General features: G+C 53.2%; 1 protein-coding gene across 2 annotated transcripts in view; it reads right to left on the reverse strand.

Annotated features, from left to right (window-relative positions):
• FA2H (fatty acid 2-hydroxylase) overlaps nt 1-24,206 on the reverse strand; it is a 56,565-nt gene that overhangs the window by 3,435 nt on the left and 28,924 nt on the right. The window contains exons 1-5 of one of the 2 annotated variants that reach the window (XM_065920423.1): nt 21,758-21,876; nt 21,229-21,321; nt 9,062-9,204; nt 8,204-8,310; nt 859-1,031 (exon numbers count right to left, since the gene is read on the reverse strand). In XM_065920423.1, coding sequence (XP_065776495.1) covers nt 859-1,031; nt 8,204-8,310; nt 9,062-9,204; nt 21,229-21,321; nt 21,758-21,835 — 594 coding nt within the window. In that variant the 5' untranslated portion in view covers nt 21,836-21,876. Of the gene's footprint in view, nt 1-858; nt 1,032-8,203; nt 8,311-9,061; nt 9,205-21,228; nt 21,322-21,757; nt 21,877-24,206 lie in introns of those variants that run through there. The other variant, XM_065920422.1, reaches the window with a different exon arrangement.

Below are 24,206 nucleotides of genomic sequence, written 5' to 3' on the forward strand. Positions count from 1 at the left end.
GAGCTGTTAACAGGAAGGTCCCCCCCAGGTGGCCTTCTTTGCCCCAAGGAGGTGCTGTCACATTGAACCAGACCATGAAAGAGTCTAGCCTTTGGTCCTGAAGCTTCACAAGCCAAGGGCCTGGCAGAGGTAAAGAGGTAAAGAGACTGCATGAGTATTCCGAGACCCTCTCTGGATTGAGAGAGGAGAGAGAGGAACTAGGCGACCGAGACAGGGTACTACACGCACATGGGCCCCCGCCCCTCCACCCGGAGCAACAGGACCTGCGTGGCTCCGGGCTGGAACCGGCTCCTGGAGAAAGCAGAAGAAGGGCAAGGGGGAAGGTGGGAACCCTGTGGCAGGATGAGAGTAGCGCGGGGCAGGGCCATCCTCTGGGCGGACCTGGCCTCCAGTGCCGACTGCCGGGACCCTCGTGTGTTGCCCCGAAGGAGCCCCAGGGTGGGTGGATGACCGACAGCATAGACTGTGGCGTCCACAGGGGACGACATCCTAGGGTGACCTTGGGTGAGTGCCTTAGTTCCTTTATTTCCCCAAGCCTCAGTCTGCCACTCTGTGGAACGGGGAGAACAGCAGCACCCACTTCAGAGGGAAGCTCCACAAGGTTAGTGATTCTTGCCTGCTTTGATGGATGGTGCCCAGAACAGCACATGGCCCATAGTGAGTGCTCAGTGAGCATTTGTTGAATGAGCAAATGAATGAGCTGTTGTGAGGATTTGCGTTGGACACGCCTGCTTACTCTGTCCACAGCTGGTTCAGGCTTGGACCCAATCACACGCCCTTGACTTCTCCTCGCCCTCAACCCACCCTGAGGCGAGATGGGCGCTCCCGAGGGCAGGCGTCAGCAGCATGGCCACTCACCTTGTGGTGCTGGCCGTGCATGGCGAAGTGGAGCATGATGAGGTAAGCGCTGTTGCTGGGCGGCTTCAAGTGGAACAGGAAGCGATGGATGAGGTACTCCAGGAGGCTCCAGATGAACAGCCCCAGCAGGAAGAGGCCCGGGAACGCAGACTCGGGCATGGCCACTGAGTACTCTGTATTGGGCGCGACAGAAGGCGGTCAGGGGCTGGAGGCTCCAGAGGTCCAGCCCCGTCACCCTGGGGGCTGCTGTCCTCGGCTCCGCAGCTGTGGGGCCCAATCCCACCACCAGGGCCCGAGAGTCAAAGCAGGAAGGAGACGGTGACGATGTGTGTGGGCTTATTTAGGAGGAGTCCTCTTGGAGGAGAATTAATGTGGTGGATCACATTGATTGCAGGCATTGAACCACCCTTGCATTCCAGGAATAAATCCCATTCCGTCATGGTGCATAATGCTTTAATATGTTCTAGGATTCAGTCTTCTGGTATTCTGTTGACAACTGTTGCATCTGGATCCATGAGTGATACTGGTCTGGAGTTTTCTTTCTTGTGGTATTTTTGTCTGATTTTGGTATCACGGTAAGATTTGACTAGAGATCTGAGATCTTCCTTAAAGGGACCATAAGAGGAACAGCTATGGCCAGTGGTGGACCTCTGCTGGGGCTACAGTCTGAGTGTGTTCTCTCAAATTCATATGCTGAAACCTGACCTTCAAGGTGATGAGAGGTGCTTAGGTCATCAGGTGAGTAAGACTAACTCCCTCATAAAAGAGGCTCGAGAGAATCCTCCCCTTTTTCACATATGAGTATACAAGGAGTCTTTGACCTAGAAGAGGGCTCTCGCCTGACTATGCTGGCACCCTGATCTCAGACTTCCAGCCTCTAGAATCATAAGCAATTTCTGTTGTTTACAAGCTACCTAGTCTGTGCTATTTTGTTACAGCAGCCCAAAGGGACCGACACCAGGAAAGAGTGACCTTGCCTCAGTGGCCTGGAGGAGAGGGAGGGGTGATCCTGATGAAGCAAGCAGATCTGGGGGCTGTTGTTGGAAGATGTTAACAACGAGGGACCGGGGGCCAAGAGGGTCAGGAAAACCCGAGGAGAGAGAGGTTCATTGAGAACATCTGAAACCACAGCATATGAGGGAGGGAGATGTGAAAAAACAGAAGACCATTAGCCTGGAGATTAGAAGACTGGAGTGATGTCATTGTCATCAAGTGCGAGGCCCCCGCGCCCAGCTCTGGCTTGCAGTCCTCCCAGCCATTTCTTTTCTCCACTTCACTGATTCTCTAACTTCACAGGGACTTCAGCTCTCACTTTTTCTTCAGGTCTACCCTCACCTTCTAAGTTTTACTTCTTTTCTCCACTAGCCACTGCTTTGGTTATACTTTCTCTCTCTTTAAAAAAGTGGCAGCTTTACTGAAATATAACTCACATATCTTACAATTCACCCATTTAAAGTGTACAGTTCAGTGATATTTGGTATATCTATAGTTGTACAACCATCACCATAATTTTAGAGCCTTTTCATCACCCCAGAAAGAAATCCTTTACCCATTAGTAGTCATTTCAACCTTTGTCATTTCCCAGAGCCAGGAGATCTCTAATTTGCTTTCTGTCTATTGTATTTTCTGATTCTGGACATGTCATACCAATGGAATCATACAATATGTGGTCTTTTGTGACTGGCTTCTTTTGTTTAAATATTTTTAAGGTTCACCCATTTTGTAGCATGTTAGAACTTCATTCTTGGTTAATATGGATGCACCATAATTGTTTATCCACTCACCAGCTGATAGATAGCTGGGTTGTTCCTGTTTTTTTCTGGCTATTCTGAATAATGCTGCAATGAATAGGTGTGTTTTTAGTTATCTTGGGTATAGGCCTGGGAGTAGAATTTCTGGGACCTTATTGCAACTATGTTTAACTTTGGGGGCACCACCAAACTGTTTTCTAAAGCTAATCATTCTCTTTTGACCTCAGCTGCCCCCGTGACCTCCCAAGCTTGGATGAGCAGAAAAGCCTGTCTCTCCACCCCACATCCAAGCGGCTGAAGATGGAGGGGGAGCCATGTGTAGCCATGAGTCTGGTGCCTTCAACCTCAGCTAGGCCTCAAACACTGCCTGGAGATTCTTTCATGTCTGCACGTTCAGCTCCCTCCTCACTGCTCTCAGACACCCCCTTTCCCTTCCATCCAGCTTCCTACTTCACAGGAAAAAGACTTCTTGGGGTAGAAGAGTGGAAGGGGGAGAATGGCTGCTTCATAACCGTCCACCTTCAACCACCCTTGATTGTGCTTCAACCCTGTAACTTCGTGCTCCTCAGAGAAGAAGCGTGCACTCAGGTGCCTGGGCACTGGATGGTGGTGAAGGCAATAACAATAGCAACAGCAGCAGGATATGTGCATTCACCAGCCCCTACACGCCCGGCGCCACTCAAGTACTTTATACTTCATGTTCGTCTCACTCCAACTTGACGAAGGAAGTGCTGGCATTGCCCTTGTCACTGAGGGTGTGGAAGTACAGACAACTTACATCACTGACCAGCTCACCCTCAGTCTGCCCCCCTCCACCCTCTTCATCCCATCTTCAACTTCTCCCCCACTGCTCTTGTGCTCATATTTAAGGCTTTCTCATCATAGACGCAGTCCCGTCACAGCCAAACCCCTGAAAAGGTCAGTTAGACTTAAGTCTACTTCACCTCTTTCCATTTGCTGAAGCCCCTAAAGTCCGTCTTCTTCAAAGAACTGTGAAAGCCATTTGTGATGTATTTCTTGGCAGATCGAAGTAATTTTTTCAATTCATCTCTAAAATTGGCTGTGGCATGTGACATCGGTGACCACGCTATTTTTGAATCTGTAACCACGTAAGTTCCCAACCTGAGGTTTAGGAACGCCCAGAGATTCCTTAGTTGGGTTCAGAGTGAACCTGTTGCCATGGTATCCCAAACAGTGCACCTGTGTGCATCTTTCTGGGGCAGATCCACAGCTTTTCAGATTCTCAGAGCACCTGGGACCAAAACGACCTGAACACAGAACTCCCTGCCGTTGAAACACTTGGCTCTTCTCCTCCTCTCACCTTTTTCCCCTCTTCCTTTTCTTTCTTTCTTTCTTTTTTTTTTTTCCTGCCATGGGGCTTGTGGGATTTTTAGTTCCTCAACTAGGGATTGAACCTGGGCCTTCGGCAGTGAGCCTGCAGAGTCCCAACCACTGGGCCTGCAGGGAATGCCCTTGCCGCTTCTCTAGAGGCCCTCTGTCAGGCTCCACTGTGGAAACTGCCTCTGTCTCCAGGGTCAAAACCTTGACCCTCCCTTCTCAAATGCCCTCCGTTTGATCTAGGACGTCAGTCACACCCACCTGTTGACAACCCCCATATCTGTGTCTCCAGCCCAGCCCTGGATAGGCACTTGCTACTGGGCATCTCCATGCAGCTGTGCACAGCGCCGCCTCCAACATCAGCAGCTTCCAAATGAAGCTAATCATCCTCTTCTTCCTTCCCACCCAACCGCACCTCAGGGGAGGTTAATGACTTCCACACATTACCAAAGCCTTGACTTATTCCTCTCTCCCGTGTCCAACCTGGGTCACCAAGCTCTGTCAGCTCCCCCTCCTTAATATCTTTTGATAGTTATTAAAAAAAAAAAAAGCCAGACACAAAAGACCACCTATGTAGCAGTCCATTTACATGGCGTGTCCTGAAAAGGCAAGTGTGCACAGAAGCAGGTCGGTGGTTGTCAGGGCTGGAGAAGGGGGAATAGGGAGCAGCTGCTCAGAGGGATGGGGTTCCTTCTGGGGTGAAGAAAACATTTTGGAACTAGACAGAGTGGCAGACTGAATTGTTCACTGCAAAATGGTTAAATCTGTGTGTATCTCACCTCAGTTAAAAGTCTCCTGGGTCAGTTCACCGCTCTCACTCCCCCATGACCTAATCAGCACCCACAGCAGCTTCCTGCTCCAACTCTCTGCCCCTGCGTGCTGCTAAAACCCTCTTCTGGGGCCTCGTTCTCCTCAAGTGAAGTCCAGTCCCCCAGCCTGGCACTCAGGGTCCCCTGAGACCCAGCCCTGCCAGGCACATCCCTGCCTCATCTCCCCGCCACCCCGTCTGGGGCCCGCTGAACCATGTGGGACCCCTGGGGGCCCCACGCTCCCCTCCCCTCCCCACACAACTTTCCTTCACTGGAATCCCCTCCCTCCCTTCCCCCGGTAAGAAGCCGCTGCAGATGCCCTTTGCCCTGACCTGGGCAGGGTCTGAGCCAGGCCTTTCACATCATCCTTTCATCATGCTGAACTGTGGCCCTGTTTCACTCGTGTGCCCCCACCAGGTTATGAGCATGTCATGGGCAGAGTGGGTATTCTGTCTGCTATCTCCTGTGCCCTTAACACAGCAGGTGCTCAGACACTCGTGGGAGACTCGGGCCAACCCACGCCTCTCTGGAGGGCTGGACATGGATAACATTGGACCTGTGCTGTTCCAAAGGCAGCCTCTGGTTCTGTTTAAGGAAGCACTTCTGAAGAGCTGTGCCCAGGGTGAATGGCCACAGGGAGTCACTGCAGAAGGAGAGAGCCCAGGAAGGAGGTGGGGAGGAAAGGTGACTTTCCAGCTCTCTGCACCAGATTCCGGGCCTTTATGACAAAGGATTCCAAGTGAGCCTCTAAACTAAGGAAGGATTCTTCATGCCTCACCTGGAAACTAACATGTAACACGGCCAAGATTCAACCCCCCAAGGGGTATTAAGCTGCTCTGATGTCTCTTATCAGCAGGGCACGTGGTGTCCACACCCGGGCCTGACACTTGCCTGGGCTGGGCGGCTCTGGCTGACCAGGCCCCCCTCTGAGGGATGGCTGGCCACCTCTAGGGTCCTCGGGACGCCCTGCCGAAGTGCAGGATTCTGGTCTCCGCCCTGTACCATCCACATGTTTTCTCAACAGTAAAATATCCTACCAGCTGTGAAGGGCTGTTGCTAGAACCCAGGGAATATAAAACATGGCTGTGTGATAAGTATGTATCTCAGAGGACCCTGTGGGCTACTGTCCAGGGGGTCGCAAAGAGTCAGCCACGACTGAGTGCCTTCACTCTCACTTCACTTATATGTAAGAATAATACACTGTATATGGACATATGATAGTAAATAACACTTTTCACATGTTACAGGTCGCTGCTACGATCTTTAAATATCATCTGTCAAAATATGTCCAGCCATAGTCCTCCCTGAGCTGCATTTTCTCGATTCTCCTTGCAGGGCTCTGGAGGGTCCCTGGTTGGGGGAGAAGGAGTTTCCCTCCTAAAGTGCAAGAGCCCTTCCTTGCTGCGTAACTCACTTCTCAGCAGAGAAAGGACTGGACATACAAAAGCATTCCCTGGCCACAGACTGCAGTCTCAACCTTTGCTGGGGCTCCCACCACAATCCCTGCATAGGATGCCGCTTGGCACCCACTCTAACGCACCTCCAGGAACTGTCTCGGGGCTAGCCGGGAGGTGAAGACCCTCTCTGCTTCCCAAAGCATTTTCACACACGTGCACCTGCGACTTTCAGCCTTGAACTGCTGCCTCCGCACAGCTTCCACTGCTCCTTGGCACCCTGAGTTCCTGCATTTCCTGCAGCGCATCTCTCGTCCTGGAGCTGCATCAGGACCCTGCCGAGCCTCCACACGCCTCACTTCCTGACTGTTTTCCCTGCCTGGGCCTGGGCTTTGCCTGGCAAGCCGGGGGTGAGGGAGGCGTGTACGGCTCTCTCGCCACCATCACTGGCATCCTGGTCACAGGCCCACTAACCCCTACACTGGATCTTTATTAGACAGCACATTTCAGCTCGCTGCAGCACCGTCAAATCACCCACTCGGCCTCGCACCAGAGTCGCCTCCTATAGGTCAAGGCTCCGCCCGCCCCCTCACCCCAGCACCACCCCTGTCGGCCCATCAGGCCGGAGCTGGTACCGAGTGGCATCTCCGGAGGACTCCTGCAGAGGGACTTGGGCCAAAGCTCTGGCGTCCCCTTCTCCCTCCGGCCCCAGTCCTGTCGGCCCCGCCACTGTTGGCGATTGTTCGGGGAGCGCTGGGCAGAAACAGTGGGCGATTCAGTGAGCAGGCCGTCTGGGCAACAAGGCTTGTGCTGTGCCTGAGCTATTCAGCGTGGGCAGAAGTGGGTAACCTTGGCTTGAGGGGTGCACACATTAACCCTTGGTGTCTGGGAGAAGCCTTAGCTCTGGGGGACTTTCTGCAACTGGCTCAGCCCCACCCCATTCTGGACCAGGTGGGAAAACGGGCTCCCTGCGCTGTGACCATGACCTCTCTCATCTAAACCATTCAGCCCTCAACTTGTCCTCCTGGAGGAGGTGGGCAGGAGAGAGCCCCAGAGTGTGGAGAGAAGGAGTTTGCATTTGGCGCACACAGGGGTTCAGAGGCTCACAGTCAGGAACCCGACATGTGATCAGGAGAGGAAAGCCCTCCTGAGCCATCCTCAGCACCCTCTTCTACCTGTCCCCACCACCTGGCTTCTGTCTGAGCCACTCACCATGGGTGAGCACTCTCCCAAGGTGGACTGTGCCAGGATGGGCAGGTTACCTGGGCAGGTGGTCCGGACCTGGAGGCCCAAGGTGGGTGATGAACTGGGGAGACAGGCTGGCAGCAGAGGCCATGCCCACACAGTGCTGCCCTGAGACTCAGCCTCACAGGCTCTTCTCTCTGTCCCCTGCCTGCCTGGTGGCACCTGGCAGCTACATCCTAGCCACGCGACCCTGACCTGCTTGCTTAACCCTCTTATCTCTAAAAAGGTGTAATGACAAGTCCCTTGCTTGTGGGCTGTTGGGAGTGTTAAATGACATGGTCCCTGGGAAGTCCCAAGCATGTGATGACTGCTCGGCAGAGGTTACTGGGGTGACTCCGAGTCAGGCTTCTGCTGATGGGCCTTTGCCCGGGAAACACTCTAGGTCACCTACGATCTGATCTTTGTTTCTAATCTTTCTCCTCCAGGTTCTAATCTCTGTTTTGTTCGTGTTTCAGCTCTGCTGTCCTACCTGGTGAAATGACTTCATTTAGTTTCCCAACAAACAACCCCAGGTCATACTTTTTCTATTCTTCAACTCAATGGAAATCCCCTTCTTTATTGCTATACCACTTGATGAAATGATTTAATTTAATGTATGGCTGTTTATTTTTTTTTAGTTCCTCTTTTGGAGGGTGGGGAAGTCTGACCTTTCTTTTGGAAGAGTGTTTCTACAGATAGATCTCATTTTAAAATGCTTGTGATGTGGTTTAGGGTTCTAAGGTCTCAGAAACTCAGGAGGAGGGAGAGCACCAAGGTCCCCCACCCCCAGGAGCCACGGGAACTGCACAGAAGGAAGACCAGACATCACCTGTGGCGAAGGGTGCCAAGAGTGGGACGTTGCCCTGGGCGAAGGCGCCGTAGTAGGACCAACTGCAGTACAGGACCAGGGGGACCCAGACGATGGGGACGCTGTACCTGCAGGAAGACCATCAGGGTGAGAGAGATACATGCACAGCAGCTTGAGGCGGCCCAGCTTCCTAACAGACATACCTCTCTACTAGAGGGGGGACGAGAAGGTACTAAAGCAGGTGCAAAGAGCACATGGAGACCTGCGGTCAAGGGATACTGCTGCGGGGGTGGGGAGGGCAGGAGGAAAGAAGAGAGCAGCTGTGAGTCTATCTTCCTCAAGTCTCCCGAGTGACTGGAACGGAAAACGAAAAGAATCCCTGTGGCTACTGACAGTGCAATTGTATAGGTGCTGACCTCTCGTGGCAGAGGAGGTAATTGCAGGCAAAATAGCCCCCCAAGGGCAGCAGAGGCTAAAAACGCCTCATAGGAGTCAGGAACAGAACAGGCTGCTGCTGCTAAGTCACTTCAGTCGTGTCCGACTCTGTGTGATCCCATAGACCGCAGCCCACCAGGCTCCACCATCCCTGGGATTCTCCAGGCAAGAACACCGAAGTGGGCTGCCATTTCCTTCTCCAATGTGTGAAAGTGAAAAGTGAAAGTGAAGTAGGGACATTCAAAGCAGTTTCTGGCTACATGTTGGGTTGCCACTCAGTGGGAAAAACCATGCACAGGAATAGATTATGCCCATGGCATGTTCCACTGTCTCCAAGAGCTTGCAGTACAGCTCTGGGCTCCAGGGAGGGACCCTTCCCCTTTGCATCTGGCTGGCACCATCAGGAGAGGGGACAGCCCACCATGACCCCAGAGCAGGACTCACCAGACGGTCTTGCTGAGGGCCTCGACAAAATCTGAGTGGAAGAGGCGGATGGGCCTGGATACCGGCTGGTGGACCCACTCATCATACTTCTCTCCCAAGTGGCCGACCTGCCACAGGAGGGGCTTCTGCCAGTCCACCAGGTCCTTCAAGAGCCAAACCCAAGCGAACACTTGAGACTCACACCTCTTTGTTCTCCTGGTTACAGCATCCCATCCCCAGCTCTACCTCGACTCCCACGGACCGTATGGAGCGACCCACCCTCCCTACTGCAGACATCAGGAACCAACCGTTCGTCCCCACCCTTGGGCCACAGAAATGGGATCCAGGACAGGCCCATGGCCTAAGCTGGTGCAGTGAGCCATCAGACACCCTTTCCTCTTGCTGGGATGCCTAGGTTGGTGGGGCATGACCCTGGAGTTGCCAGGGGAGCCTGTCTGAGGACGAAGTCAACACAGAGGATGGTCAAGCCAGGAGCTGGAGACACCAAATTCTGTTGATGATATCTGAGCGCCCAGATTCAGCACTGCATGCCTGAAGCTCGAAGTCTTAACTAGGATTCTTTAACTACAAGAATCAATACATTCTGTAGGAGGAATCAAGTAGGCCCTTTCTCCTCCACCAAGGCCTTTCTTCTTAGCGGTGGCCTATGCAATTCATTCATTCATCCATTCAAACAATCATTCATTCAGCACTTTGCTTGATATACGTGCCAGTTGCTGGGAAAAATAAACAACAACGTAAAAGATCATCTTTGCTTTACATAGCTTAGTGCTGAAGCAGAGTTTAGACTCCAGAGTCAGGTGCCATCACTTCCTGTGTGACTCAGAGGAAATTACTTAACTTCTCTGAGCCTCAGTTTCCCTAGCTACAAATGGAAGTAATAATAATAGTACTTGCATAAAGTACTCAGCAAGGTGAGACAAGCCAGGCAAGATAATTTAATGGTGATGCAGGCAGGCTGAGGTTCAGAGGTGAACGATTGGTACAAATGTCTGAGTCTAGGGTGGGAGAGGAGGGCTTTGTACAGAAACTGGGGTTGTGGTTGGGGCTCATACAGTAGGGAAGACTTAGCAAGAGGGAGAGGGAAATGGAGATGGGCAGGGAACATAGGCGTCAAGGTGAAGTTGAGAATGACTGGGGCCCGTTTGGTCCCTTGACTTTGATCTGTGGGGCAGCAGAAAGAAATCTGCTGAGGGCTTTAGATGACAGAACATTCAGTATCAGGCCCAGGGGTTGTCACTTCATCCTCCAGGTCAGCTGTCCCCAAGGTGAGGATGGATGTGTACCCCAGAGGTACTCACAGGCTGATTCCCAGGGGTGGGGAGAAAATATTAGAGACTGCTTTTGATATATTTCTCTCGTATATAAACCATATTTGAATGCTTTCTAATGTACATAATACAAGAATACATAAGTTCATGCAAATAATTTGTGGATAATTAAAATGGACATATAATGAAGACCATGCTCAAAATGTTTTACTTATACGGACACAAGATCAAAAAAGTATGGAGGTCACAGCTCTGGGCAATGAGCAGCCCTTGAAGATCTCTGATGAGTTGGTGTAATGAAGATTAATCTAGACCAAAATCAATTAAAAAAAAAAAAAATGACCTTGTAGTCAGGCAACCCCCTTCAAAGCCCAACCCTGCCGTTTATCAGCCGTGGGATCCTGGGCAAGCGTCTAGCTCTCAGAGCCTCTCGGAAGCCAGGTGTGCCTGGACCCCCCACGAATGATAGGAGAGAGGGGTCCATGCACCCCGTGTCTGGTGTGCAGGGGGTTCAGTGAACCTCCAGTGCAGGGAGTCAGGCTGCCCCCGCAAGTGAGAAGCGAGGCGGTGTCCGGAAAGGAGCGGAGAGAACGGATGTGGATACGTGTGGAGGACAACCACGGAAGCCAGGGAGGAAGTAGCGACTGGAATCCACAAGCCCACCTTCCCACAGCCCCAGCTGGAACCTGCTCCCTGCACAGGCCTCCGCGCCACAGCTGGTCCGGGCCCAGCAAGGGTCCCTGCCCTGCCATGACAGCCTTGGAGCAGGGGGCGGAGGGTCTCGGGGCAAGTGGGGCAGGTCCCCAAGCATTCTCTGTGTGCCTGAGCCTGGGGGACAGGCCCAAAGATGCCGTGGTTCTGGCCACGTGATCCTGGCAGGTCCCAGGTGCTGACAGCCTTCACGCCTCTCAGGCTGGAAGATGACCCAGGGCAGCCCAGAGCCATCCCACGCAGTACCAGTTACACCAGGCGACCGTCCAAACCCTGCCGGCTGTGACACTCCTCCTGGCCCCAGTCTCACGCCTCCTTGATTTCATGCCTTGGGTCTAGCAAACAGATCACTGGGCGCAGGCTGACTCATTCCTGCCATTCCTCTGCCTCTTGTCAGACACATACACACACACACACATTCTGTGTCTCCCTTACACATACCAGCGGAGAACTGGAGGAACCAGCTAGTGGCCTGTGTTTACATCTTATCTTGCAACAGACCACAGAACCCCACCTCAGAGTAGCTGGGTCAGGAGCACAGCAAGAGCGTGAGGTTTTGTCCCTGTTGCGCCAACACCGAGGGTGGAGAGTCACAGTGCCCTGGTTATGTGCTGAGCGTGCCTCTGGGTCCTTTACGGGAGCTCAGCCCTCTGGTCCCCACCAGACCCCTAACCAGGCAGGTGCGGTATCATTGCTGTCACGCAGATGGGGAAATGGGAGCGGAGTAACTTGCCAAAGACCGCTCAGTGAAGACATTTTGATGAATTGGCCCCTTTATCACTGGGAAATACAGGCTCTGATAGGACTTCTTGTCCTGAGTCCGTTTCATCTGACTCTCGTAGAAGCTTCCTCATGCTTACTGTCTGCATGATCTACCTTGCCCACCCTTTCCCTTTCACCTTGCTCACGTCTCACATTTGAAGTGCATCCCTTGCAGACAGTGTATATAGTTGAGTCTGACTTTTCTATCCAGTCACTCTCTGCATTTTTATCTTTAATTTTTTTGGTCCTGCTGCACGGCATATGGGATCTTAGTTCCCTGACCAGGGATGGAACTCGCACCCGTTGGACTGTAAGTGGGGAGTCTTAACCTCTGGACCGCCAGGGAAGTCCCCACTCTAACTGGAGTATTCAGTCCATTTACCTCTAATGTTGTCTTGCTATTTGCCTGCTCTGTTCTTCACTTCTTGACTTGTTTGCATTGATCAAGTATTAAAAACATTCTAGATTATCTGCTCATCTTAGCGACGCCTTTTTTTTTTTTTTTTTTTGTATTTTTCTTAGTTGCTACCACCTATCTTGAGTGAAACTACTGGTTTTTATGTGTTCCACTTTTGCATACACACGACACCTAATTCAGACTCAGCTACCTTAGACAAGAAAATTTCCAGCTGTGGCACAGCACTGCGAACACATAGACCTCTTTCTTAGCCAAGAAGCAGTCTGGGCAAAATTTTCCTGTTTTGTGAAGCATGCAGAAAACAGCATGGGATTTGTGAGCTTAATTCAGCTGAGACCCAGGGAGAAACGTCTGGGTGAGCAAAAAGCAGGGATTCCAGCCCAAAGGGGAAGGAAAGCGACCCTTCCACCTTAAGCATGGAAATTGAGGTTGGCTGACTTCCTCCCCACTTTGAGAACAAGGACTCTGAGGCCCAGAGGGGTTAGGTGACTCTTGAGATGGGGCTGGTTGGTCCTATAGCAGGAGCCTCCCTTCCTGCCTCCCCCAGCCCTTAGCATCCTCCACAGAGTCTCCTAAGAGACGTAAGTGTGTCTTCTCAGTTCTCTTCCAGTCCTGCTCACTGGGGCTTCCCGGGTGGTGCTTAGGGTAAAGAACCTGCCTACCAATGCTGGAGACATAAGAGACACAGGTTCGATCCCTGGGACGGGAAGATCCCCTGGAGGAGGACATGGCAACCCACTCCAGTATTTTTCCCTGGAGGGTCCCATGGACAGAGGAGCCTGGCGGGCTACAGTCCGTGGGGTCGGGAAGAGTCAGACACGACTGAGCACTCGTCAGTAGCAGCAGCGTCCTGCTCACTGGTGAGCGTCTGAGGTGGGTGTTGGAATACACTCAACACTGCTCACTCGCTGGTCATTTCCAACATACAACTGGCCCAGAAGCGACAACAGCAAGACACAAAAGAGATGACCGCTCAGGCCCAGTGAGGTGGGAAGGGACTCCGGATAAATGTCACTTCCTGCTCTACCTGGCCAGGACAGCTTGGCCACTTCACACACACATGCACGCACATGCACACGCGCGCGCGCGCACACACACACACACACACACAGCTCTCTTCCTCCAGAGCTGGACCTGCTCCTGGCGCCTTTCCACCCCTACTTCCTGAGATTCAGGTGACACAGGGAAGGTGTCAGCAAAAGTCTCCCGGCCTCAGAAGAAGGTTGGGTGAGGGACAGGAGGGGGGACCAGCCCTGGACTGTGGGGGCTTCCATTGCCCCCTCACAATAGCAAATCCTCCTTCTACAGCAGTGGAACTGGATGGTCGGAGAGCGTGGCTGACCGACTCAGTGCAGCCAGCAAAAGCCAGACCACACGGATGAGGGTGAGGACCCGCCCAGACACAGCTCTGGAGTGCGCTTGTTGGGGGACGTGTGTGGGGGGGAGAGTCTGGGATGAACGCAGAGACCTGGGGCCACAGGCCAAGCCACAGGAGGCGCACAGCAGTCAGGGTGAGCTGGCCCCTGCGTCCCCCTCCCTGCCCCACCAGGAGGCAGAGGGCGGGAGGCTCCCGGCTATGCCAGGAATGCAGCTGCGGCAGTGCTGGCAGGGGGACAGGGCAGCCGGCTGCCCGGAGGGCGGGTGGAAGGGTGCTGCCAGGGTGTGCAGGGGACCTCTCTTCTGGCCTCACCCGCTCCCCAGGGGCCCCTCATCCCAGGCGGCACGGGCCGGGTGGCTCAGGAGTGGGAACTGCTCGTCCCAGGGCAAGGCGAGGCACAAACCGGGTGGGGGTGGGGGTGAAGGGAGCGCCGAGGGGGCGGCAGCTCTGCGTCAGCAGCTCCGCCCACCACCCCACGTGAGCCGAGGCGATTGTTCCCAGCATTGCGCACCCAAGCCCCAAGCGCACCGCTCCAGGGCAGCTTTCTGGGCCAAGGAGGCGAGGACGTGCTTCCAGCCCGCGGGCCGGGAGGAGGGAGGAGAATTCCAGGTCTATACTTGAAAGCCAGAATGTTGCGAGTCTACGCCTTTGATGAGCCTATCTGTCAGATGAGGAGATTGAGGCTACAGGTCAGCAGTGAGTGCTGCTCAGCTCCGGCCGGGGTCCTAACAGCTGGCTCAGGGCCCCCTGGGCAGTGAATTCTCCAGCACAGAGGCTGTGAGGGACCCAGCACCGGAGTCTAGTGTGTGTGACCCACCGGGGCTCTTGGTGGCCTCGCAGGGGTCGCTGCAGACCCGCCCCATGAGGTCTAATTGGAGTCTCCCAGCTGGACAAGCTCCAGCCCACTGGAGGGGTTCTGCCCCCTGCATACAGGTTCCCTAACCTCCCTGCACCGGAGGGGACCTCAGGCTCGCTCCGGTGCTCCAGGAGACAAGCGCGGGGAGGCCCGCGGAGAGGAGAGGCGGGACGATGCACCAGGAACACGCCCGTGCCGCGCAGCCCCGCCCAGGCGCCCGGCCCACACCGGCGGGTAGACTTTCACCGGCAGTTCATTTTCTCGTTCCCGTTTGTAGGTTCTTCCAGATCCTCCCGACAACCCCACACAACGTGGGGCAGGAAGAACCTCCTCCTCTTATTGATGGGAAAACAGACCGGAATTGTCTTTGGTCACCGGTCGGCACCTCCTGCCCCCAGCCTGCCTGGTCCAGGGCCCCTGCAGTGACAAAGAGGGCAGAGCCCAGCCTGCCTGGCGTCTCCCTGGCAATAGTTTTGAGCACGGCTGAGCTCTTAGGTGAGGGTTTCCTGGTGACTCGGTGGTAAAGACTCCACCTGCAAAGCAAGAAACCTGGGTTCGATCTCTGGGTTGGGAAGATCCCCTGGAGGAGGGCATGGCAACTCACTCCAGTATTCTTGCCTGAAGAATCCCGTGGACTGAGGAGCCTGGCGGGCTGCAGCCCCCTGGGTTGCAAAGAGACTGAGCGACGGAGAATGAGCATACTGGCGGATCAGCGGTATCGGGGGCGGGGAGGAGCAGGGCAAAAACTGGGCCAGGAGGACAGTCCTGGGGAAGCCCCCACGGGTTTCTCCACAGCCAGGCCCTCCAGACTGCTCCTCTGGGGTGGGCCAGAGGGAGGGAGGAGGCTCACGGGGGTCCCAGGTGACTGCGGGTCAGAGTCCTGGGGAGAGAGCCTGGACCATGATGTCAAGACTGGCCCTCTCCAGGGGAGCTGCTGGGGGGCCCTGGTTCCAATCTAGGCTCTACTTGCCTGAGTTCTTAGTGACTTACCTGGGGGCTGTGAAAGGATAAAACCAGGTGGTCAACATCAACATCTTTGCCAGGCAGCCCCTGATGCCAACTGTGTGTGTGTGTAGGGGCTGGCAGCCCCTGATGCCAACTGTGTGTGTGTGTGTGTGTGTGTGTGTGTGTGTGTGTGTGTGTGTGTGTGTGTGTGTGTGTGTGTGTAGGGGCAGGGAGGTTGGGGACCTGCTTTTTGCTTTGTGACGTGTGTGTGTGTATGATGTATGTGTGTATGATGTGTGTGTGTGTATGACATGTGTGTGTGGTAGGGGCAGGGAGGCTGGGGACCTGCTTTTTGCTTTGTGACGTGTGTATGTGTGTGTGTGTGTAGGGGCAGGGAGGCTGGGGACCTGCCTTTTGCTTTCTGACGTGCCTGGCTAGATGACTCTACCTGTCTCTTAAAGGAAGAAAGTTGCTCACTCACTCTGGAGGCCTCCAGGAGCCTGAGGGAAGCAAGCGCTGCTGGAGTCTGGCTCCCTCTGGGGAGGGATGGGAAGAGGCCTCCCCGAGTGCCTGCTCAGACCCCCCTCACCTTCTGCCACCCCCTCTCCCTGTCACGGGCCTCAGGGTCTTATTCTTGGCCAGCTGTCAGGGTGAAAGTGTTCTAGGACCCATGGAGGGGGCAGGTCAGGGGGCTTAGCTGTGACCCCTAAGCTAACTAGCAGAGTGACTTTGACCTTGGGCAGGAGACAAGCTCTTTCTCATGAGTTAAATCAGGATCATCATCTCTTTGTGTTGTTGGAAGAATGAAATCAGATCGTTGTTCAGTTGCTCAGTTGTGTATGACTCTTTGCAACCCCATGGACTGCAGCACGCCAGGCTTCCTTGTCCTTCACCATCTCCTGGAGTTTGCTCAAACTCTTGTCCGTTGAGTCAGTGATGTCATCCAACCATCTTGTCCTGCCCTCACTCCTTCCAAGCATCAGGGTCAGCTTAGACTTGAACCAGATCCCTTCCAGCTAAGCTAGAGGGGTGTGCGCGCGCACACTCAGTTGTGTCCAACTATTTGCGACTCCATGAACTGTAGCCCTCAAGGCTTCTCTGTCCATGGGATTCTCCAGGAAAGAATACTGGGATGGGTTGCCATGCCTTCCTGCAGGGGAGATTCCTGACAGAGGGATTGAACCTGAGTCTCCTGCATCTTCTGCATTGCAGGTGGACTCTACACATTGAGCTACCTGAAATTAGAGAAAAGATAGTATTTTTAAGGAACCTCCATACTGTTCTTCGTAGTGGCTGTATCAATTTCACCAACAGTGTAGAAGGGTTCCTTTTTCTCCACACCCTCTCCAGCTTTTATTGTTTGTAGATTTTTTGATGAAGGCCATTCTGACCATGTGAGGTATTCACTTCATTATATTGCATTTCTCTAACAATTAGTAATGCTGAACAACTTTTCATGTGCCTCTTGGCCATCTGGATGTCTTCTCTGGAGAAGAGAAGTGTCTAGTTAGGTCTTCCGCCCATTTTTTGATTGGGTTTTTTTTTTTAATTGAACTGCATGAGCTGTTTGTATATTTTGGAGATTAATCCCTTGTCAGATGCTTCATTTGGAAATATTTTCTCCTGTTCTGTCAGTTGTCTTTTCATCTCATTTATGGTTTTCTTTGCTGTGCAAAAGCTTTTAAATTTAATTAGGTTCCACTTTTTATTTTTGTTTTTATTTTCATTACTGTAGGAAGTGGGTTAAACAAGATCTTGCTGTGATTTATGTCAAAGAATGTTCGTCTTATATTTTCTGCTAATAGTTTCATAGTGTCCGATCTTACATTTAGGTCTTTAACCCATTCTGAGTTTATTATTTTTTTAAAATAATTAATTAATTAATTTGGCTGCAACAGATTTTTAGTTGTGGCATGTGGGATCTAGTTCCTGGACTAGGGATGGAACCCAGGCCACCTGCATTGGAGCATGGAGTCCTAGTCACTGGACCACCAGGGAAGTTCTGAGTTTATTTTTGTGTATGGTATTAGAGGGTGTTCTGGTTTCATTCTTTTACATGTGGCTGTCCAGTTTTCCCAGCACCAAGAGACTGTTTGAAGAGATATTCTTACTGAAGAGACTATCTTTTCTCCATTGTATATTCTGGGCTCCTTTGTCATAGATTAGTTGACCATAGGGGCATGGGTTTGTCTCTGGGCTTTCTATCTTGTTCCATTGGTCTACATTTCTGTTTTTGTGCCAGTACCATACTGTCTTGATGACTGTAGCTTTGTACTATATTCTGAAGTCAGGGAGCCTGATTTCTCAAGCTCTGTTTTTCTTTCTTAAGACTGCTTTGGCTATTCAGGGTCTTTGTGTTTCCATACAAATTGTAAAACTTTTTGTTCTAATTCTGTGAAAAATGCCATTGGTAATTTGATAGGGATTGCACTGAATCTGTAGGTTGCTGAACTACCATATGATCCCACCATATGATCCCACTACTGGACACATATGAGCTGAAAAAGCCATAATTCAAAAAGACACATGCATCCCAATGTTCACCGCAGCACTATTACAACAGCCAGGATATGGAAGCAACCTAAACGTCTACTGACAGACTCATGGATAGAGACTTGGTACATACAGACAATGGAATATTACTCAGTCATAAAAAAAGAATGAAGTTGTGTCATTTGTAGGGATGCAGATGGACTTAAAGTCTGTCGTACAGAGTGAAGTAAATCATAAAGAGAAACACAAATATTGCATATATTATGGAATCTAAAAAAACGGTACAGATAAACCTATTTGCAAGGCAGGAATAGAGATGCAGACATAGAGGACAGATGTGTGTACACGGTGGGGGACAGAGAAGAGAGGTGGGATGAACTGGGAGGTTGAGATTGACATATATACACTATCACATATAAGACAGGCAATTAGTCGGTGCCTGCTGTATACCAGGGGACTCGGCTCAGTGCTCTGTGGTGACCTAGACGGGTGGGGTGGGGGCAGGGTGGAAGAGGAGGGGATACATGTGTACATACGGCTGAGTCACTTTATTGTACAGCAGAAACTAACAACATTGTAAAGCAACTATATACCAATAAATTAAAAAGATAATAGATGTAATTGAGAATGACAACTTCAAAAAATATAATATTGTCAAAGTGTTTAGCCTACAGTGTTTAGCACAGGGTAAGAGCTTAATAAAAGAAGAATTAATTCGGTGCTAACTCCACTGTCCAGGGGGATCTGGGCAGGGGGTTCTGCAAACCTCTCAAACTATACTAGTTCAATCTGGTTCCCAGGAGGCTGGCACTCCAAGTGGGAAACCTTGCCAAGGACAAAGTGAAACAGCAAGGACAGAGGGACAAATAGGACAGGTGTGCCCAGAAGCCAGGAGCAGTGGGAGCTCCGGCAACTTCCACTGGGTAAGGCTCCACACAGCCTGGTGTCCAGGAAACAGCGAGATGTGTAGGACAAAGTATGTGGTGAGGAGCTTACCTGGTATTTTGTCCCACAAGGAAACTTGGGGTCCTGCCCAATAGGTGATGGAAGGTATGATTTAACAATAATTCCAATAAAATCTCATGCAGAGCTTGAAAGCCAGATGATGCTGCAGCTCTAAGCAGGGCAGGGCCCGCTGGGGTTGCTTCCTGGTCCTTTCCTTTCAGAACCTTTACCCTATGTCTCAGCACCCCATCCCTGTTCCCCTCAATCTTCTCAGCATGGCTGACGCTGTCCCCAGCTTCCAGGGCCGGGAGGCTGGGCCAGGGGACCCGAGATGCCCTTCCTTAGCATGAAGGGTTAGCTTTGGCAAGTCCTCCCCAGATCCCTGGCTTCAACAAAGCTCCTGCCCTCTTGGCCTCTCTCGAGAACCCCTCAAGGCCCCTGGACTGGGTCAGAAACAGATGGGGGTCTCTCAGCCTCTCGTCTCCCCCAGAAGGGCTGGGATGGACCACACGGTAGATGAATTTAAAAAAGGGAAAAAGCAAGAAAAGCACGATTCGCTCTCCCTGGGAAGTGAGCTCCTTGAGCTGGGTCTTCTTGGTGCCTGGGGAAGGCACGAAGCTGACCCCCTTGCTCACAGCAGGTCTCCATGGCCTCTCCTGCACCAGTCCTGTCCCCTTCTCTCAGCCCAGGGACACAGGAAGAGCGACAGGAGGAAGAGAGAAAGTGTGTGCGAGAGAGACAGACAGGCGGGGCACCTGAGTCAGGTGTGACCTGGGTGTGCTGGCGAGGGGCCAGGGGCTGGGCCTGGGGGAGGGGAGGGGGGCCTGTCTTCCCCTGATGGGGGTGGGGGGGGGTGCGGCACAGGCCTGGGGGATGTGGCTAGGGGAGCCCAGGGAAATCAGAAGGACCCCTCCCCAGCACAGGGCTGTGATCTGCCTGTCCTCAGCCAGGCTCATGTGACAGCCCCCTCCTTTCTAGGGTGATTGATTCTTTCTGGCCACCCACCCCAGGCCCGGTCAGCTCTCTTGAGGGTGTTTTCCTTCCAACATTCAGTCCCTAAGCCAAGCCCCATGTGCTGGCCCAGGGCCCCCTCCATGGGGTCCTCTGAGCACGGCCCACTGGCCGCTGAGCGCAGAGTTGGGCGCGCTGCGGCTTCCCCCCATCCTGCCTCGTCCACAGCCTTCTCGGCTCCCACCGCAACACCTCCTCTCTCAAGCCCAGGTCCTGACTTCACTAGCTTGAAGGCCTTGTCCCTTCACACTGGCTGTCTCCCACTCCATCCTCATCACGTCAGAGCAAGTCCAGAGCCCCAGAGCTTCCAGAGAAGCCAGTCATTGCTACTGAGGCCCCCACCCTCTGTGCCAGCCTGGGCAATGCGCAGTCATGCCCCAGTCTGGCGTCAGGGTCAGGAGACAGGTCCAGTGAACCCTCTGCGGACATAGTGCCCTCGACCTCCCCTTTGGTCTCAGGCCTCCTTGAAAGGAACGGGGCATAGGGCCACTTATCCTGGACTCTCCATCGAAGGACACAAAAGCGTCTTTGCCCTGGGCTGACAGGCTTCCCCGGAGTCAGTGCCAATGCCATCTCTGGGTCCCTGGGGTCGGGGCCTCAGAAGTCCCGGTCGGACGGGCCCTCCGGTCAGCGCTGCTGGGTGTGCTCCGCGCGTCTCCCCGTCTTGTGATAACATGTTCTGGGGGAGATCTGGCCTCCTCACCAAACTGTCAGCTCCCTCAAGGCAACGGCCTGTCCTGCCGGCCTTTTGCTCCCAGGGTCCAGCACGGGTTGGGAACACTTAAGGACGTAAACCCTCGCTTCTATTCCGGGAGGAGATGGCAACACGACAGCGGGCAAGTCCCACGAAACAGGCTGGAGGGACATGTGCCCAGCCTGCTTCCCTCCTGCGCCCCAGGCAATGCCACCCCGCATGTCTCGGCTCCACCGCCACTAGCGACCACCCAGCCCCTCCAGGACTCACTGACCAGCACGTGGGTGCGCCTAACCACGGCCAGATGCTGGTCTCCGAGCGCTGAGAGAGGCGAGTGGCTGGGCTTTGCACCCCCCTGATGCGGATGGCTCCCGCCCCGTCCTGCCTCCTGCCAGTGGCTGCTCGGCCGCGTGCACTGGTCAAGCTGGGCATGTCTGCCCCTTCTCAGCTTCAGGGATCCCTGTGGGGGACCTCCCTCTGGGGTCTTTGTAGCCAGACCTTGCATTTGGTTTCTGGGAGCCCACCACCACCATGGGCCGAGTTTACTGCCCCAGGTCAAGCTCGTGAGCTGCAGGCACCGCCCCCGGGCCCTCATCCCCCTCATCGTGAACAGCCATGGCCCGTGGCCCCGCCCCGGCCCCACGAGCCCCAGTCACCACCCCACCCTGTCCCATGCCCGCTACCTTGTCCCAGTCCACTGCTTTGAGCTTTGGCTCCATCACAGGGTCTGTCTTCTGAGTGTTCGCGGAGGCCACAGACCCGTTCTCCACGGGACCCTGGGGAGAGAAGACAAGAGGGGGTTACTGATCGCGGCAAGGGAAGAGAGCCCTGAGCTGGCCCGTGACCAGCCAGGATTGGCAGGAGCACAGTGTGGGGCAGGGTGGGCGGAAATCGAGGATACTGAGTTCACTTGGAAGCAGGTATGCACTGATGTGGGCAGTCATTCCTGGCACCTGTCTTCTCCCTTAGAAATATACACCAAAAATAAATAAATAAATAAAGAAAGAAAGAAAGAAAGAAAGAAATATACCCCAAAGCGAGAGGCAGAAAGGTCCAGGGGAAAAGAGAAGCTGGCAAAGAGACTGGAAGGAAACGAGAGCCATCAGGGGGAACGCCCTGGCCCAGGGGAGCCCTGCCAGCCCCTCCCCAGGCTCCTGGCAGCTGCCAGGCCAAGAGTTGCAGGGTGGCACCCAGGGGACCTGGCAGGCTCACCGGGTCACGCCTGCTGACGACACGCCGGGCCTCTCTTCCTGGTGAGTCTACGGGGCTGGTGAGCCACAGGCGGGGCATCTAGGGCTGCATGCCCACAGAAGGAGAGTCAGCAGGGCACGCGGAACTCCCTCGAGGAACTCCCAGGTGCGGTCAGCAGCCGCACATGGGGCGGGGATGGCAGAGGAGAGCCCAAATGGGCTCAAGGTCAAACGGAAGGGGCGCAGAGGCAGAAGAGGGAGGAAATGGAATGTACCGCGAAAATCACATGGCCCCAGCTGGCCCTGATGTCATGCGGGGTGAGGCTGGAGAGGCTGGCTGGCATGCAGGTGGGGCGTGCGTTTCCCTCCAGGAGGGGTGGGGAGAGCTCCTGCCCGTAGCAGAGGCCTGTCCTCTGAGTCCCTGAGACCAACGGAAGCTGTGGGGCTGGGGGCTGGGGAGGAGGGGGCCTGAGAGGTTGGGGAATTGCAAGAAGCTGAGAAGACTGCCTGAGCAGCCAGTTGGGGTTTCTGATGTTACGATTCTTACATTTTCCTTTCCAGATGAGCCGAGAGACGCTGATGGCAACAGCGATTCTGTCATTTACCGGGAAAGCCCATGTGCAATCCAAGTAAAAGGGGCTTTTGTGGTCCTGTCTTGGTCTGGGTATCTCAGTATTTTTAATTTGTGTCACCATGTTAATATTCGAATTTTTTTTTTTAAGCATCTCTGAAGATCTCTTGAGGACAGAGAGGATTTTTATAGTATTTCATACAATGAAATTCCCTAACTACCCAATATAAAAATGCTATATAATAATCTTGTTCCTTTTAATTTTGTGATATCCTCAAAACATCCCCGAGCACCTCTAACCATGGTCCTCTCCCCATCCCGCAAAGCTCCTGTCTCCCGGTCCGTCCAGGTCTTTTCTTAAGTAGGGTGATCTAATCCTTCTCTGCACCTCAACCCCACTCACTCACTCCAACTCCATCTCTCTCCACAAAAGGCTTGTCTTGGGGTCCACCCATCCCAAGCAGGGAAGGGGTTATCACTTGAATCAGCATATGATTTTTTTGTCTGCGCTACACTTTTCAGACATCCCTGAGTGGCAGACACAGATCTTTTTAGGGCATGTGCTTCGAACCAACCACTGGAAGCAGAAGGAAGGGTCCCCTTTTCCCAACACTGAACTCAGCACTCACCTACTCATCCCGTGCTTCTGCTCACGCAAGGCCTTGGGAAAATCTTCCCTCTGCTCAGCTGCCTCAGCGATCAGGGGCAACTTCTGGCTCTTGCCCTCTAGGACTCTAGCCTGTAAGGCTCTTTTCACCTGGTAGCTTATATATACACCCAAGAACAGACCACTGCCATCTGCTTTTCTCTAAGATCCCCTTAGAACATATTAGGGTCTCTACAGGAACTGGTTCCTGTTCCTCCTCCAAGGTGGGTGTGATTGGGGACGCAGGCAGCACCCTGCAAGGCCCGTGCCTCCCCGGCATGGAACATCCTATTTCAGGCCATGGGAAAAGAGCTCCCATCAACACTTTGACCACCATCTCACGCGGCTCATTTATTTAATTTCTGGCCACCTGAAGTTTTCTTTTTTTTTTTTTTTTTTTTAATGGACTGCTGCTGCTGGCATGGTGTTGAGAGCTGGTGTGGCCCGGGAGGTGATTCAGACCTGCAAACCTGTTCACTATGATGAAGACTGGGATGCCCGGAACAGCGATGAACAGGAGGGCAGGAGGCAATGGAAATCAGAGAAACCCTAAGAAATGGGATCATCGAGGGGAGTTTGCAGGGATGGAAGCCCCGGCTCCGTATCTGCCTCCTCTTCAGGGGTTGGCGGTGTCAGGAGCATCGCTATGGTCATCTTCCCTCCTACATGGATCTCATCCACACCCACTGCCATCACCCACTCATCCACAGACAGGTGTCTGAACATATGCAGCATGCTACCCACGCATCAGCTCAGAAGACTCTGCAATGTCCCTCTAACACTGGTCCTGCTGCTTATCCCAGGGAGTATGTTCCCGAAGGCTGACAAGATAGTCTGATCCTCTGACCACTTTCCTAAGAGTCACCACACTAGTATCCTCTGCAGGTTGGCTTGTCCTTGACTTCCCTGTATTTCACATCTTTCTCTCATTATTTCCAAACTCTTCTCCTGTTATGCCCTCGAATTAACCCAGACTTTTCCCTCAAGCAATAGGGAGCGGTTGCCATTTGCCTTACACTCTTCTTCTCAAATGTCATCCTACCTAGCATGACAACAATGGTTAATGTGCATGAAGCCTTACCATGAGCCCAGCCCTTTCATCTTCATAACAACTGTATGGGAGAGGCATGATTATTATTCCTACTTGACAGGTGAGCAGACCAAGGCATGAAGCAGCCCACAGTTCATAAGAAAGTGGAGCCAGCAGCTGGGCTCGGGAACATTTTCTTGACCACCATATACTTTACGCCTAAC

This window comes from Muntiacus reevesi, chromosome 2 (genome assembly GCF_963930625.1).
Source record: "Muntiacus reevesi chromosome 2, mMunRee1.1, whole genome shotgun sequence".
Classification (NCBI taxonomy): Eukaryota; Metazoa; Chordata; class Mammalia; order Artiodactyla; family Cervidae; genus Muntiacus; species Muntiacus reevesi.